Source organism: Trichechus manatus, unplaced genomic scaffold (genome assembly GCF_000243295.1).
Source record: "Trichechus manatus latirostris isolate Lorelei unplaced genomic scaffold, TriManLat1.0 scaffold00131, whole genome shotgun sequence".
NCBI lineage: Eukaryota > Metazoa > Chordata > Mammalia > Sirenia > Trichechidae > Trichechus > Trichechus manatus.
In genome coordinates, this window is record NW_004444067.1 from 7,776,588 (window position 1) to 7,794,141 (window position 17,554).

Genomic DNA, 17,554 nt, shown 5'->3' on the forward strand with positions numbered 1-17,554 from the left:
CTACGGGAAGCTGACCGTGGAGGAAGGAGAACGTCCCTGCTGTAGGACAGTCTACGGGAAGCTGACCGTGGAGGAAGGAAAATGTCCCTGATGTAGGACTGTCTACGGGAAGCTGGCTTGAAACCGTGTGCTGCTCTGGAGCGACCGTGAAAACGTGATGCTGAGTGAAAGAAGCCATCACAAAAGACCACCTGTTGCATGATTCCAACTATATGAAATGTCCTGAGCAGGCAAATTCAGACAGAAAGTAGATTCGTGGTTGTCTGGGACTGGGGGTAGGGGGAATGAGGTGTGAGTGCTAATGGAAACGGGGCTTCCTTTTGGAGCAATGAAATATCCTGGAATTGGACAGTGGTTATGGTTGCACACCCTTGTGAATGTCCCAAATGCCAATGAGTTAACTGAAGTGGGTGATTTTCAGGGTATGTAAATTATATCTCAACAAAGCTGTAAAAAAATACTACATACTGCAGTCCCTGACCTTAAGCATTTCTCTGAGGAATGTAATGACAAGGCCATATTATGCACTATGAAAATCTTACTACGGAGGATCTTATGCTACATACACCTCTGTATCCTCTAGTGGCTCATCTGTCTCTACAACAGTGTAGGTCAGGACTAACCCACGAAGAATGGTGGCCCATCAGACCTGCCGTGAGCCGTCGGATGTGGGCAGGGGACGCAGTCTCACCAGACATGGAGATCTGCTCCTGCCCCACAGAAGCAGGCTCCACGGACGAGGTAGAGGCCGTGTGGAAGAGGTCCGATGTTGACGTGGATGGCTGTGGCTCCTCAAAGCACGTCGGGGTGGCAGGCGGTGGGGGCAGGGCCTGGGCGTCACCACCGCTCCCTGCCCCTGAGGTATCTTTGGTCACATGGAACACATTTTCTTTATTTGCTTCTGTAACCACAAAGAAAGAAGGAGCATGCACTCTGGGCTTGTGGGATACTGCTACTTCAGCAAAGAAACTAGGGTGAGTGACAGGCTCTTCTCCTAGGAGCACCCACTTCTTTGCCACAGCCATACTTACCAAAGGACTCTTGTGTGACACCTTGCTTTTCCTTTAGAGACTCATAGAGGTATGCCACATCTGAAAGGAAACAAATCATATCAGAGGTGCTCAGGCCCGTGAATGAGTGACAAGTCAGTTTTCTTCTTTTGTTCCCTAAATCTTCTGACGTCCCCAACCAGTCACTTCAGTCACACTGCCTTTGTTGACTATTTTGAATTTTCAGCCGGGTAAAGAGATTTCAAAAGAAGTGACTGAAAACCTCTTAACCAACTGGAAAAGAAATAAGCCTCAGAAACAAATGTCTGGAATCAGGAGGTAGACTAAGGGAAGGCAAAGAGAGGACAAGGTGAAGAACCTATGCCTTGCTTACAATTCCACACTAATGAAAGAGCAGATACAAGACCCTCTTGTGTGGCAACGGGCTGGTGTAATTGTGTTGAACGTGACCCAGGGAATATGTCTTCTTCCTCTTTCTTCCCACCGATGGTCTGGAAATACTTTTTCCCGACCTTTGTAAGGATCTCCATAACTACCTGTCCTACACCCTTCTTCTTCCAGAAACATAAGCACAGACTTCTGGAGCTGGGAAGACCCTGTGGGACCCAGTCCAATATCTGCCTTTGCCTGTAAAGTCTTGCTGTGTGATGGACCATTTTTGTGTGGCCTTTCTAGCCATGGTCTTGTAACTCCCACCCAAGTGATTGGCTAGGACTCTGCAAATGAGGTAATTGTGGCCCACCAAGGGATTGGTTAGTTTTGCCTTAAAAGAGAGACAATTCTGGAGCAGAGGGAGGATCCCACCACCACCAAGGAAGAGCAGCTAGGAGCAGAGAGCGCGTCCTTTGGACCCAGGATCCCTGCACTGAGAAGCTCCTGCAACCAGGAGACAGAGAGAGAGCGAGAGCTCAAGAAGCAATATCAGAGAAACGATGACAGGAGATGGCATGGAGGACTCCTGGCCCACGGAGCAAGAAAGCTGAGTGCCTTTGGGCAGGAGGCTTGCTGGCGGAGTAGGGTGCCTCTGGGCACTTACTGGCAGAGCTAAAAAATCTTTATGACACTTGCCCAGGCAGGGCAGAGGCTGAGGGCCAGAGACGTGTGCCTGTGAGCACACTGGGAAGAGGCTGTTCTGATGGAAGAACTGTATCCTTGAGTGTTCCTGACCCTAAACTGTAATGTGTTACTTCCATAATAAACCCCATAATCATGAGTATTGTCTGTGAGTTCTGTGTGGCCATTACAGTGAATTATCAAATGCAGCAGAGAAGTAGAGAGTGCCATGGGAGGGATGGTTGGTGTCAGAAATGGTAAAGATGGCAGAGAGAGGACACATGTGTGAACTCTGCCTCATAGGAATCAGCCTTGGGCTGTTGATCTTGATTCTCCTTCTCCTCTGTGAAGTTAGAAGAGGTTGGACACCACCCCCACACCGTTTTTTTACAAGTCTCCAAAAACAGAACCATCCACAACCTCCAGTCCCGTTACCAGGTTTTACTCTCCACGACTCTACTGTCTTCCAATCTACAACGTAACCCGTCTCCATTCACTTTTCCTTGGCTGCCGTCTGAGTCACAGCTAATGACGTGGAGCATTCCTAATGACGGCCAAGGCTTGCACTGCCCATCTGGGCAGACCCTCTCCACATAGAGAAACTGGCTCTCCAATATCAGCAGGACCTTCCCTGTACCGCTCCCGTGGTCTACCCCAATGAGAGTTGCTCTCTTACTGTGTTCCGGCTCATTCTTCCTGTACACTACGTAGATGACATCCCCTGTCTGCAAAGGGCAGGTCTGCTTCTTAACAATCTTCAGCTTGTTAATTACTGTCCCGTTGGTACTGTGTGAAGAAGACAACAATGTAACTTTGATAAAGTAACTTCGAGCTAAAAATTGTTTTCTAGCACCACTAGCAAAGCAGCTCATTATTACCATTTGTAAATAATGCTCAGAGGAGTGAAGTAAATATGTCAAGAAGTACATATGCAAATACTTCTTTGCAGTTCTCTTGAGAAGAAACTTCCCTTACTGACAACCTAACTGGCGATCAAACAGTCTCATGAAGAGTTTTAAAATTTCTGTTGTTTCAAATGCCCTGCTGCCCTCGTTTTCCTCCTCCTGGGTTCTCAGACTCCACCAGCAGCTCTGTGCTTTTGATTTCTAGCTTCGCTCTATGTCTGTGCTCAGCTTTGTCCAAAGATCTGTGCTCCTCCCTCCACAGTCATGACCCACAGTGCCCAATCCTCACGTTGGAGGCAGGCTCTAGGCAAGAGCAAACTGTGTGCATAAATGACAATAAATTTCTGGCAGGAACAACACTCCTCCTGACTGAGCTTTGGGCACCGCAACAGTGCAGGGCACGCGTCTCCCACGGCTGCTGTAACAAACTACCTTAAATGTGGTGGCTTAACACAACACAAATTTACTATCCTACAGTTCTGCAGGTCAGAAGTCCTAGGATCAAGGTGTTAGCAGGGCTGTGCACCTTCTGGAGGCTCCAGAGAAAATCTGTTCCTTGGCTCTCCAGCTTTAAGAGGCCGCCGCATTCCTTAGCTTGCGGCCCCTTCCTCCAGCTTCAAAGCCAGCAATTGCCATCACTCTGCCTTCTGCTTCCATCACAACAGCTCCTTCTCTGACTGACTTGTCTCCCCTCTCCCTCTTATAAGGTCCCTGTGATTACATACAGTGCCCACCCAGATACTCTCATGGGAGAGTAGCCTGGATTATCCAGGTGGGCCCAATATAATCAAATGGGTCCTTGAAAGAGGGAGGCAGGAGAGTCAGAACCAGGGGGAAAGCGCTGTGAGAGACTCCACTGGCCATTACTGGCTTTGAAAACGGAAGAAGCCCACAAGCTAAGGAACATGGCAGCCTCTAGAAGTGGGACAGGTAACGAATGAATTCTCCCCTACAGCAGCCAGAAGGGACATGGCCTATCCACACCTTCATTTTAGGCAGTGAGACCCAGGTTGGACTTCTGACTCCCAGAACTGTAAGAAAACAGACCTGTTTTGTGGTAATTTTTTACAGCGACCACAGGAGAGTCATGCAGTCATATACCACGAGGGGACAGCCAACCTGAGTCCAGGCAGGGCAGCTCCAGAACCAGCACTCTATCGTTCAACACCGTGCTAAAGAGTAAACCACTCAATCTACTGTCTACAACAATAAAAAAGGAGTATCAGTTTTTCCCCATAATGCACGCTACTCCCTAGTCCTCTACCCCTAGAACTGTTACCAAGAATGTCACAGCTCCTCATCGGTACAGAAACCCCACAGCCCTCTGGTGGGAACACACACTCCCAACATGCTGCTGGAAGGCTCCCTGGCCACTGGTACCAAATTTAAAATATGTGCATTCTAACATAGCATTCCTTCCCTAGAAATTTATCCCAAGGAAACAGACATGAATGCAAAGATTTTTGGACAAGGAGAGTCACTACAGTGTCATTTATAAGAAGAAAAACTCTAACTTAAATGTCCATCAGTAAGGGAGATGATACATAATATATGAAATAAAAACACACTGAAAAAGATGAGATGGGTCTAGACACCCTTGCAAGGTAAGTAGTCCAGAAATATCGTAAGTGAAAAAAACAGGTGACACAGCAGTACGCAGAGTATAATCTCATTTACATAAAACCGTTGGTTGTTGGCTGCTGTTAAGTTGCTCCCTGAATCATGCACAGCGGAATGAAATGCTGCCTGGTGCCGTGCCATCCCCATGATGTGTTGTAGATCGGACCTTGTGATCCACAGGGTTCTCATTAGCTGATTTTTGGAAGTAGATTGCCAGGCCATTCTTCCTAGTCCACCTTAGTCTGAAAGCGCCACTGAAACCTGTTTAACATCAGAGCAACACACAAGCCTCCAATGACAGATGGGTGGTGGCTGCACATGAGGTGTGTGGTTGTTAAGGTTGTGTGTTAACTTGGCTGGGCCGTGATTCTCAGCGGTTCGGCAGTTATGATGTAGTGTGGCGGTTGTATGATGATGTGATCACTTTCACGATGAGATCTGATATTATGGGACCACTTCCGTGATGAGATCTGCTGTGAGTAGCCTATCAGTTGAAAACGAGTTTCCTTGGGGATATGGACTGCATCAAATATAAGCAGACTCTGACAAGGCTCGTGGGCTTTTGATTGCTCTGGATCCTGCAGTTGGCTCCTGCTTGTCTGACCTCTGGTTCTTGGGATTTAAGCTAGCAGCTTACCTGTGGTCTTGCATGCTAATCCTGGGATTCGTCTATCTTCGCAGCCTGTGAGCAAGAGCCCTGCTCTCTGACCTGCTGATCTTTGGTTCACCAGCCCCTGTGGCTACATGAATCAGTAGAAGCCTCTAGCCTGACCTGCAGATTTGGGACATTCCAGCATCTACAGCCGTGAGCCATTTCCTTGAAATAAATCTCTTTATACTTATACGCTGTACTGGTTTTGCTTCTCTAGAGAACCCAGCCTAAGCACTGGCCGCACGTTGAACTGGGTCTCCTGCCTGGAAGGCAAGAATTCTACCACTTACATATACATTTTTAACCTGTGAGTGGGATTAGGAAAAGCTTTTCAATTCTAAGCACTACTTCAGTTGTATAAGAATTTATTAACAAAAAAACAAAGTTTTTTTTTTTATTTGAGGAAAAGAAGTAAAACTTGGACAAGTTTGTAAGACTGCAGATTTGCCAATCACTTTGAAGTCTTAGTTCTGAGATATTTTTGTTTTCTTTTGAATATATTCAAGAGGAGTCATAGATACAAAAGGGTTACTCAGTATCTCACTGAGTAACATCCTCAAAATTAGAAAATACACTTGCTAGTACCCTGAGAACCTAATTAACTCCCAAGTTGTAGAAAATGAGCCACTATTTTCCCTTTATAAATACGGTGTCATTTTCTCCTCCTTGATCACGGCACATAACATGCTCACTTTAAGTTGGGCTCCTTAAGTGACAAGAGGAAACAGAAAACGTTCAGAGAGCTCACCTGGTATCCTGCAGTGACACCTGACCAGACTTTTCATCCACTATGATCTTACAGTGATCTCCAGAGACCAACTTATTGCCAGGGAATGAAAGGTCACAACCTAAAATGGGGAGGTGGAGGTGGGAGGGGAGATATTAGATACCATTATTGGTATTATGAACAACATTCTCCTCTGCTTAACTATGAAACAATTACCTGATAAAGGTCTTATATTCAGAATTTAAAAGAACTCTTACTACTCAGTAATAATAATGATAAAACTAACAATCCAATTGAAAAATAAACGAGAGACCTGAATAGACACTTCACAAAAGAAGCAATACAGACGGCAAATAAGTACATGAAAAGATGCTCGACATGAGCCATCAGAGAAATGTGAATTAAAACCACAATGAGATACCACCATTCTGTGTTATAATAACAATGTCTAACATTTATTAAGTGATAATGCTAAGCCAGGCTCCATTCTGAGCACTTCACATGCATGATCTCATTGAATCCTCACAAGTCTACGAAGTAGGTACAAAGGCCTGGAGAGTTATCAGCCCAAAGCCAGCGATGTGGGGTGCCAGGGTGGAAAACCACACAGTTTATCTCAGGGCCTCTACTCTTCACCAAACCTCTTATTATATCCACTGCTGCTGTTGTTGTTAGGCGCTGTCGGGTTGTTTCCGACTCATAGCGACCCTGTGTCCAACAGAACAAAACACTGCCCGGTCCTGCGCCATCCTCACAATAGTTGCTATGCTTGAGCACCTGGTTGCAGCCACTGTGTTAATCCAACCCACTGAGGGTCTTCCTCTTTCTCACTAACCCTCTAATTTACCAAGCATGATGTCCTTCTCCAGAGACTAGTCCCTCCTGATAACATGTCCAAAGTACGTGAGATGAAGTCTCGCCATCCTTGCTTCTAAGGAGCATTCTGGCTGTACTTCTTCTGAGACAGATTTGTTCTTTCTTCTGGCAGACCACGGTATATTCAATATTCTTCACCAACACCGTAATTCAAAGGCATCAGTTCTCTTTGGTCTTCCTTATTCATTGTCCAGCTTTCACATGCATAAAAGGTGATTGAAAATACCATGGCTTGGATCAGGCATACCTTAGTCCTCAAGGTGACAGCTTTGCTTTTTAACACTTTAAAGAGGTCTTTTGCAGCAGATTTGCCCAATGCAATACATCGTTTGATTTCTTGACTGCTGCTTCCGTGGGCGTTAGTTGTGGATCTAAGTAAAATGAAATCCTTGACAACTTCAATCTTTTCTCCGTTGATTATGCTGTTGCTTATAGGCCTGGTTGTGAGGATTTTTGTTTCCTTTATGTTGAGATGTAATCCATACTAAAGGCTGTAGTCTTTAATCTTTATCAGTGGTGCTTCAAGTCCTCTTTGTTTTCTGCAAGCAAGGTTGTGTCATCTGCGTATCACAGGTTAATGAGTCTTCCTCCAATCCTGACGCCACGTTCTTCTTCATACAGTCCAGCTTCTTGGATTATCTGCTCAGAATACAGATTGAACAAGTATGGTGAAAGGATATAACCCTGTCACACACCTTTCCCAGCTTTAAACCATACAGTATGTCCTTGTTCTGTTCCAAAGACTGACTCTTGGTCTATGCACAGGTTCCTTATGAGCACAATTAAGTGTTCTGGAATTCCCATTCTTTGGAATGTTATCCATAATTTGTTACAATCCCCACACTTAAACGCCTTTGCACAGTCAATGAAACATAGGTAAACATCTTTCTGGCATTCTCGCTTTCAGCCAAGATTCATCTGACATCAGCAATGATATCCCTGGTTCCACATCCTCTTCTGAATCTGGCTTGAATTTCTGGCAGTCCCCTGTCGATGTACTGCTGCCACCACTTTTGAAAGATTTTTCAACAAAATTTTACTTGCATGTGATACTAATGATACTGTTCGATAATTTCCGTATTCTGTCGATCACCTTTCTTTGGAATGGGCACAAATACGGATCTCTTCCAGTTGGTTGGCCAAGGACCTATCTTCCAAATTTCTTGGCATAGACGGGTGAGCACCTCCAACGCTGCATCCGCTTGTTGAAACACCTCAATTGGTATTCCGTCAATTCCTGAAGCCTCATTTTTCACCAATGCCTTCGGTGCAGCTTGGACTTCGTCCTTCAATACCATCAGTTCTTGATCATATGCTAACCTTCTCAAATGGTTGCTCGTCAATCCTTTTTGGTACAGTGACTGCGTATTCCTTCCATCTTCTTTTGATGCTTCCTGTGTTGTTCAGTATTTTGCCCATAGAATCCTTCAATACTGTTAACTCAAGGCTTAAATTTTTTCGTCAGTTCTTTCAGCTTGGGAAATGCTGAACATGTTCTTCCCTTTTGGTTTTCTAATTCCAGATCTTTGCACATTTCATCATAATACTTTATTTTGTCTTCTCGAGTTGCCCTTTTAAATCTTCTGTTCAGCTCTTTTACTTTATCGTGTTTGTTTCCTTTAGCTACTCTAAGTTCATTAGCAAGTTTCAGAGTCTCTCCCGACATCCATTTTGGTCTTTTCTTTCTTTCCTGTCTAATGACCTTTTGTTTCTTCATGTATGATGTCCTTCATGTCATCCCACAACTTGCCTGGTCTTCAGTCACTAGTGTTCAATGTGTCAGATCTATTGAGATGGTCTCTAAATGCAGGTGGGATATACTAAAGGTCGTACTGTGGCTCTCGTGGACTTGTTTTAACTTTCTTCAGCTTCAGCTTGAACTTGCAAATAAGCAACTGATGGTCTGTTCCACAGTCAGCCCCTGGCCTTGTTTTGACTGATACTGATATTGAGCTTCTCCGTTGTCTCCTTCCACAGATGTAGTTGATTTGATTCCTGTGTATTCCATCTGGTGAGGTCCACATATATAGTTGTCATTTACGTTGTTGAAAAAGGTATTTGCAGTGAATCAGTTGTTGGTCTTGCAAAATTTTATCATGCGATCTCCACTGTCATTTCTATTACCAAGGCCATATTTTTCCAACTACTGTTCCTTCTTTCCAACTTGTACATTCCAAACACCAGTAATTATCAATGTATCTTGACTGCATGTTTGATCAATTTCAGACTGCAGAAACTGGTAAAAATCCTCAATTTCTTCATCTTTGGCATTAGTGGTTGGTGTGTAAATTTGAGTAATAGTTGTATTAACTGGTCTTCCTTGTAGGCATATGGATATTATCCTATCACTGACAGTGTTGTACTTTAGGATAGATCTTGAAATGTTCTTTTTGACTATGAGTGTGACACTGTTTCTCTTCAGTTTGTCATTCCTGACATAACAGACCATCTGGTTGTCTGATTCAAGATGGCCAATACCAGCCCATTTTAGTGAATTAATGCCTAGGATATCGATTTTCGTGCATTCCATTTTATTTTTGGTAACTTCCAATATTCCTAGATTCATACATTCCATGTTCTGATTATTACTATATGTTTGCAACTGTTTCTTCTCATTTTGAGTCACGCCACATCAGCAAATGAAGTTCTCAAAATATTCACTCCATCCACATTGTTACAGTCAACTCTACTCTGAGGAGGCAGCTCTTCCGCAGTTGTATTTTAAGTGCCTTCCAACCTGAGGGGATCATCTTCCGGCAGTATATTAGACAATGTTCCACTGCTATTCATAAGGTTTTCACTGGTCAATTTTTTCAGAACTAGACTGCTAGGTCCTTCTTCCTAGTCTCTTATTCTAGAGACTCCGCTAAAACTTGTCCACCATGGGTGACCCTGCTGGTATTTGAAATAATGGTGGCATAGCTTCCAGCATTACAGTCCCACAAAAGCCACCACAGTACAACAAACTGACACAAGAGTGGTGTATTACACAATAATAAAGAGAATAAATGTATTTTTCAAATGTTTCTAATGATATGTAAATATCTTCAAAGTTGTAAAACACACACACGCACACACACACACACACAACTTCATAGTGGAATTTAAGACTACTAAAGAAAAAGAACAGATGCAGATACATCATAAGGGATAAAATAAAACCAAATAACTTTTGGTTCTAAATAGGTCTTTCTCATTCTCTCTCTCTTTTTTAAAACATAAAGTTCATATACCACTTTATTAATTTTCAGGCAAACTAAATATTTTTGTTGGCCTGACCAGCCTATTTCCCTCCCTGTAGGAAAGCTATAAGGTCAAATGACCAGGTGGTTGCTTCTGAGTCTAGAGGCAGTAAACACCTTGTGGAGGTTGAGGGCACTTCTCACTATCTGTATGACCTTGTTCAACTCCTTAGCCTACTACATTCATTAAACAATAATTATCTGAGTGGCTCTATTCCAGGAGCTAGTAGGGGCCCTGATGGCACAGTGGTTAAAGTGCTCAGCTACAAACCGAAAGGTTAGCAGTTTGAACCCACCATCCACTCCATGAGGGAAAGATGTGGCAGTCTGCTTCCGTAAAGATTAAAGTCTTGAAAATCCTATGGGGAAATTCTACTCTGTCCTACAGGGTCACTATGAGTCATAATCCACTAGATGGCAAGAGGTTTGGGTTTTTTTTTTTTATTCGAAGAGCTGGGGTTCTAGCAGTGAGCAGAACAAAGTGATAGACTTGAGGTCTTGCTTCTTTTTTAACGTAGACATTTACAGGTATCAATTTTCCTCTGAGAACTGCTTTAGCTGCATTCCTTAAACTCTGGTATTTCATCGCTTCATTTTCATTCTTCTCAATGCATTTTCTAACTTCCTGTGTAATTCTTTCTTGAAATCTATTGGTTATTTAACAGTGTGTTGTTTAATTTGCACATGAGTTAATTTTTCAGTTTTCCTTCTGTTATGATTTCTAGTTTCATTCCATTGTCACCAGAAAAAACACTTTGTATAATAACGAATTTGAGAAGTTTGCATTCCAAAGTTCTATTAATTGCACCGACTTCATAAAGTTGTAAATAATCTGCACGAAGCACTTAAATGAGTGATAGGCAGACAAATAACTCAATAAATGGCAGCTATTATACCAGAACGCACTCCACTGGATAAAACTGGAGAGCACACTGTGTCCCTGGCCGTGTGGCCTCCCAGCTGCCCAGTGGGGCCTTCCGGGCACCGCCCACGCCCCGTCCCGCCCTCCGCCCCTCGCTCTTTCCATCCCCCGCCCCTCCTTCTCGCTCCTCTCCCCAACTCCCATTCCACTGGCCCCTCAACCCCTCCCGGCGGACCCCCGTACCTCTCCTCCGCCCGATGGTCCACTCCCGTTTCCACAGCAGGATGTGCGACTCGCCCTCTTCGGCGCCTAGGCGGAGGAGCCTTCCCCAGGGCTGCTGCTGCGCCTGCTCGCCTTCCTCGGGCTGCTCCATCGAGATTCACATCTAACAGCCCCGACACGTCGGATGAGGGCTTACCGACCCCGAAGATGCCCGTCTGCCCGCGCCCCTCCTCCCCCGGGGCCCTCGCAGCTACCGAGGCCAACGTCAACGGGCCAGGAAAGGACGCCGGCAGGCGGGCTGGCACCTCCCCCGCGGCCGCAGCCCGTCCTCCGCGGCCAGCCCGCTGCAGCCCCCTCCACCCGCCCAGCTTACCCCCCGACCCGCGAGGAACCCGGAACCGGCTGCTCGGCCACTGTCAACAGACATCCCTGGTCCCTCAGCTGATCCGCGGGGCGGGGCGAGCCGGCGCCTGCGCTCTGCGATTGGCCGGCGGTGGCGCCCACCGACATCGTCGGCTAGAGCGTAGCCAGGACAGGCCATCGGGAGTGGGGGGGCGTGGAAGTAAGGGACGCGTGCGCAAAGTGGAGGCTGAAGGCAGCGACGCCATTTTTGATGGTGGAGTGGGTCTCTTCGTCTCTTCAGGATCACGGAAGTAGCCGTTGTGGGCGCCATGGTAGGTTGCGGCAAAGGCCACCTAATGATTTCGGGATTTACAGTCGAGGTCCTGGTGGCCAGTGGTTAAATGAGGACAGTTCTGCTCTGTCCTGTAGGGTCGCTATGAGTCAGAATGACTGGAGGGCACACAACCGGTGGAGTCAAATCCACAAGGTCTCCGTTGAAGTATGATGGCTTTTAGATACTTGAGGGGACGGTTCATTTCGCACATGAAGAGACAAATACACATTGAAACTACTTCGGGAATCGTCTTTTACACCTCGGAAGCAAAGATGGACAGTTTGGTAACATGGTGAGAGCTCTTGGAGAGAGGAGGCACCTACCGTGTCAGTCGGAGTCTAAGGCCCACCTCTTTTGAGGACAATTTTGCAATATCTTTCCCGTTAAGTGCGCGCATATTTCCTTTGACTCAGCAATTTTCGCTTCTTGGGATCTAGCGGGGTTCCCATGCGTGCGCCAAAGAAGGAGGCTCAAAGGCATTTTCTTTGCTGTGAGAGCGAGGCATTGGCAAAAAGTTAAATGCCAGTCGCTAGGGCATGAGAGAAGACAGCGCGGCACATCCAGCAGTTCCAAGGACCGAGGGAGATGTCTGCGCTGGTGAATGTCTCCAAAACGAAGTTAATGTGAAGTAGAAACCTACTGATGTAAATCAAACTATGTATGTACACTTGTGTATACAAATATGTTTATACGCTTATAAAAATACTTCTGGCAGTTGTTGGTTACCAGGGATGGGAGGGGTGGGGGGGGGAATACTAAATAGATAATAGATAAGTGGTATCTTGGGTGAAGGGTGGGACAGTACGCAATACAGGAGAAACTAGCACAGCTTGTACAAGGAAAGGTCATGGAAGCCCCACAGACACATCCAAACTCCCTGAGGGACTGAATTGCTGGGCAGAGGGCTCTGGGGACCATGGTCTCGGGGAACATCTAGCTCAATTGGCATGACACAGAGGGGACCTTCCGGTGAGGATTAGGGAAGCACTTTTTCCTTCAGCTTTTCCTGGAAAAGAACCTCTTTTGGCGCGGTTGGGGACCAGCTGTGCTGTGACAGACCCAGGTCTGGCCAACTGTCTCCCCAGAGGCAAATGAAACCTCTCGCTGCCGCTTGTCAGGGGAACTGTCGATCAGTCCCAGGCCCTGCCCCGGGGCCGCTGCGTCTCAAGTGGCTTGAGGTCCCTGCATGGGCCACCAAATTTGTTACCGCAGTAACCTGGATTGGAGCCGCCTACCGCAATAGCCAATTCTGAGAGATGGGTGAGGTGAGCAGCAAGATGTTTATTATATATCGATATATAGGAGACAGAGGGGAATAGATTCCTCCAAAACACCCATCTCCTCTACTCTTTCTTATAGGGTTACTGTGAGTCAGGATTAAGTCCACGGCAACAGAGTTGGTTTGGTTTTTATGGGTAGCCTATTTGATGTAAAATTGACCATCACACTCTACCCCTTGTCAACCTGGCGTCTATATACATCTCCTTAAACCATACTTAATCTCTGAATAAAGACAAGAACAAAATCATACTTCCACCTAACATGACCATCCTGGGTATGGCTGAAAACATGCTTAAAAGAGGATGCAAAGTCGTTGGGTGATTTTCACTCTTCTCATTGATAATTGTGTAACTTGAATGCTGTGATATAAAGTTAATTATTATCTATATATCTTATGTTAGATGATATAATAAGAAAAGGAAGAAAACAAATATTTGCTTAACATGTGGATATAAGCATATTCATAACAAGATAATATTCATTACTATTGATGTCTTCATTCCTGCAAATGGATACTTGGTTGTAGCTGGTATTTATAACTGCCTTCTTCCACTGCCTATTTTGTACATCCTTTGCCCTCAGCAGCACCTCAGCTGATTGTAGTTCATTACCTGGTGGGATAACCTTTATTCCTGAAGGGTCTGGGCCATTAGCACTGCTGTTTGAATTGGGTTGTTGTAATTTCTCATTGATTTTAATCACAGGACATAGTAGTACTAAGAGATACCCTAAGGAAATCTATGGTATTCCAGATATATCCTTTCTTATCTCCACTGTGTGGTTCCAACCCAATTTCCCCTTGGTAATCAGGATCAGTCAATCCGATCAGTACATAACTCCCCTTTGGCCTCTTGTTTCAGAGGCATTAGGAACCCCAAGTGGCTGGGTGGCCGTCTCAACCTCCAGTTTGACAGATTCCCTGTTGTGTCTCCTGGTGGAAGCATTCATCCCTGTGGAACCAAGATTTCTAGATCAGAAGAGAATAAGATCACGGGAATAGGAAGCAAAAATTTGCTAGTGACAGTACAACTAGATGGTGCCTGGCTACCACCACTGACTGTTCTGACAGGGATCACCATAGAGGGTCCTGGACAGAGCTGGAGAAGAATGTAGAACAAAATTCTAACTCAAAAAAAGACTAGACTTACTGGCCTGACAGAGGCTGGAGAAACCCTGCGGGTATGGCCTCCAGACACCCTTTTAGCTCAGTAATGAAGTCACTCTGGAGGTTCATCTTTTAGCCAAAGATTAGACAGGCCCATAGGACAAAACGAGACTAAAGGGGCACACCAGCCCAGGGGCAAGGACTAGAAGGCAGGAGGGACCAGGAAAGCTGGTAATAGGGAACCCAAGGTCGAGAAGGGAGAGTACTGACATGTCATGGTGTTGTTAACCAATGTCATAAAACAATATTATGTACTGTTTAATGAGAAGCTAGTTCTGTAAACCTTCATCTAAAGTACATTAAAAAAAAATTTTTTTTTGCTAATGAATCACTAAAAAATAGTAAGGGGAGCCACTCCAGTTTCCACCCCTTGATTTCTGAGTCCATGAATCTTAGCTATGGGAGAAACGGCACCATATAGTGGATGCTGATTTAGAGCATATACAGCCTCCTGAAGGGCATTGTCCCAGTCACACAAAGTACTCCCACCTGCCTGGCTCATGTCTGGATGTGATAAGATTAACCTAATGTGGAGGAGTTTGTTTCTCAGTGAAAACCCTGTTGTATTTCTTTGTATAGGAGAAACTGCACGTTTATTGGGTTTCAAGACCAGGTTTTCCCTGTAAATAGATTATACTGCCAATACTGATGTGGCATTTTCTCTAAAGGAAAGTATATGTTTCTTCATTCAGAACTGTTCAGTAGCAGTTGCCTCATTAGAGTATTAACATCTTTTGTTTTTCACACATTTCTTTAGGGTGAAATATATATATATAACTAATTTTCTAAATGAGAGTTGCTTTCTTAACCAATTTCATAAAACAATATGTGTACTGTTTACTGAGACGCCTGTTTGTTCTGTAAACCTTCATCTGAAGTACAATAATTAAAAAAAGAAAAAAATCCAAATAAGATTAATAAAATAGTAATAATATTTAGAAAAAAAAGTTGTTTTCTTAAGGACAGAAAATAATCTAGAAAAAATAACGACTATAAATGAACATTAGAGCAGAAGAGTGTTTGAGCTAAGAAAACGGAACTAGGAAAGTATTTTATAACTATAATAAAGAATAAAGTGTGTACCAGCATAAGAAATGAAAAAGCAGTAGAGATATTGAGGGTAACAAGTAATTAGTTTAATTGTAGATCAATATTTTTAACACATATCTTAATAGAACACTTACAGTAATAAAACACTTAAAAAAGTAAAAAAACGATTTAATTAAACAACAAAAAATTGAGTGTTACGGTTTTCCAAGTTTCCTTCTGGGGATCATGGCAGGACAGGATATGCTGACTTTGTCATGGTCAATTCACCATGAAGACATTAGTGGGAAACCACTGAGTAGTAACAGATTTTATTATGGGTGGGCTGGAGAAATGGATTTCAGGAAAAAAATCAGTTTTTTTTTTTTAAACTGGAAGACAACAGGTCATATGTATCGTTCTAGAATCAAAAAGTTTAATCACAGTATTTATAGATTAGAAATTCACCATTTGAAGATATAAAAACAGAAATAGTTAAAAGAAGGGACTTGTGATTCTGATAAGCCATTTTTATGCATTAAGATTTTAAAAATTTATTTATTAATGAAATTAAAAACTAAAATATCTATATGTATATGTCTTAAAAGAACGGATAGAAAAAGTATGTTTTGTTAAATGAAGGGGCTGAGCCATACTCAGTTGTTGTCTAACATCTATCTGTAAAAGTGTTAGGTTTCTTTTTCAGATAGCTCTTTCTTTTTTTGGTTGAGACGCAAATCTTTTTTTTTTTTTTCCTTGTCCCTTGCAGGGTGTTCCTTTCTAGCTTAAGAAGAATAACGTAGCATTTGAGGAAAAATGCATCCTAGTAATCTGGCACCTGAGGCCAAGATGGCAACGATCTCAAGGGTGAGCGTAATCTTCCGTTTGGAAGTATGGTACACAAAGAGGAAGGTGATCCAGATGCTGCAGAATATCAGCATGCTGAAGTCAGGAACTCAGCTTCATTGAAGGCGTCAGGGAGCCTTCTGGCAAAAAACGCCACAGTGAAGCTCCCCAGGGCCAAGAAGCCAAGGTAGGCTAGCACACAATTGAAGGCCGTGACAGAGCCAGCCCTCATTGCGTTCAAGGATGATGTGGTAGGGCTCAGAGAGAGTGTCTACATGAACTAATAGGGGCGATGTTCCCAGCCACATTCCACACAGAGTCACTTGGATTGTAGAGCAAATAGGAATGACAGAGATCCCTCATATGAACCACAGCCTCATCCTTCTCCCAGGCATTGTGGATTTGAAGGCCAGAACCACAGTGGTGGTTTTAGCCAGACAGTGGAAACAGCCACAGTGAACACGACTCCAAATTTGGTTTGACAGAGGATGTATTTGGCTGTGTTGGGGTGGTCGATGAAGAGTAAGAGCAGAGGAAGTACAGGAGGAAGGAGATGAGGAGGGTGTAGCTGAGAACCCAGTTGTTGGTTTTCACTATGGGGGTGTCCTGTGCTTCACAAAGACCCCAAGCGCCATAGCTGTGAGGGTCGAGAATCAGAGGGTTGTGCAGGAGCGATGCTCTTATAGAGTCTTCAAAGCTCAGGAAGTTCAGAGCCTTTGGAAGACAACAATCTCTGCTACTATATACTGATGGTGGGACACTTCACACACTTTTCCATATCTAACAAGAAAAGCAGTCTTGGTATCAAATTAACTACTAAATATTTAGAAATGGTAAAGCATATTACAGTGCAAGTGTTTCATATTTTTGTTTATCTAAATATTTATGGTTTTACTTCTGTGATTGTTAAGGTTGTGTGTCAACTTGGCTGGGCCGTGATTCTCAGTGATTTGGCAGTTATGATGAAGTTTGACAGTCGTATAATGATGTAATCACTTCCATGATGAGATTTGATATAATGCAATCATCTCCATGATGGGATCTGCTTGAGTAGCCAATCAATTGAAAGTGAGCTTCCTTCAGGGTGTGGCTTGCATCCAATATAGGTGGACTTTCTGGCAAGGCCCGTGGCTTTTGCTCACTCTGGATCCTGCAGCTGGCTCCTGTTCATCTGGCTTCCAATTCTTGGGACTTGAGCTAGCAGCTTACCTGCTGTCTTGCCTGCTGATCTTGGGATTCATCGGTCTCCACAGCCTGTGAGCCAGGAGAAGGCTCCATCTGACCCACAGACTTGGGACTTTTCAGCCTCTACAACTGCATGAGCCGTTTCCTTGATATAAACGTCTCTATATTATTTTCATACACTTTACTGATTTTGCTTCTCTAAAGAA

At 44.2% G+C, this 17,554-nt stretch overlaps 1 protein-coding gene across 4 annotated transcripts in view; it reads right to left on the minus strand.

The window, feature by feature from the left end:
* The window catches only part of CHFR (checkpoint with forkhead and ring finger domains), a 33,243-nt gene extending 21,628 nt beyond the window's left edge, over positions 1–11,615 (minus strand). For 2 of the 4 annotated variants that reach the window (XM_012558025.2, XM_023739288.1), the window contains exons 1-6: positions 11,543–11,615; positions 11,191–11,332; positions 5,989–6,088; positions 2,740–2,849; positions 1,032–1,091; positions 692–901 (exon numbers count right to left, since the gene is read on the minus strand). In XM_012558025.2, the coding sequence (XP_012413479.1) occupies positions 692–901; positions 1,032–1,091; positions 2,740–2,849; positions 5,989–6,088; positions 11,191–11,320 (610 nt within the window). In that variant the 5' untranslated portion in view covers positions 11,321–11,332; positions 11,543–11,615. Of the gene's footprint in view, positions 1–691; positions 902–1,031; positions 1,092–2,739; positions 2,850–5,988; positions 6,089–11,190 lie in introns of all 4 variants that reach the window. The other 2 variants (XM_023739289.1, XM_004385020.2) reach the window with 2 other exon arrangements.
* Positions 11,616–17,554: the final 5,939 nt, after the last annotated feature.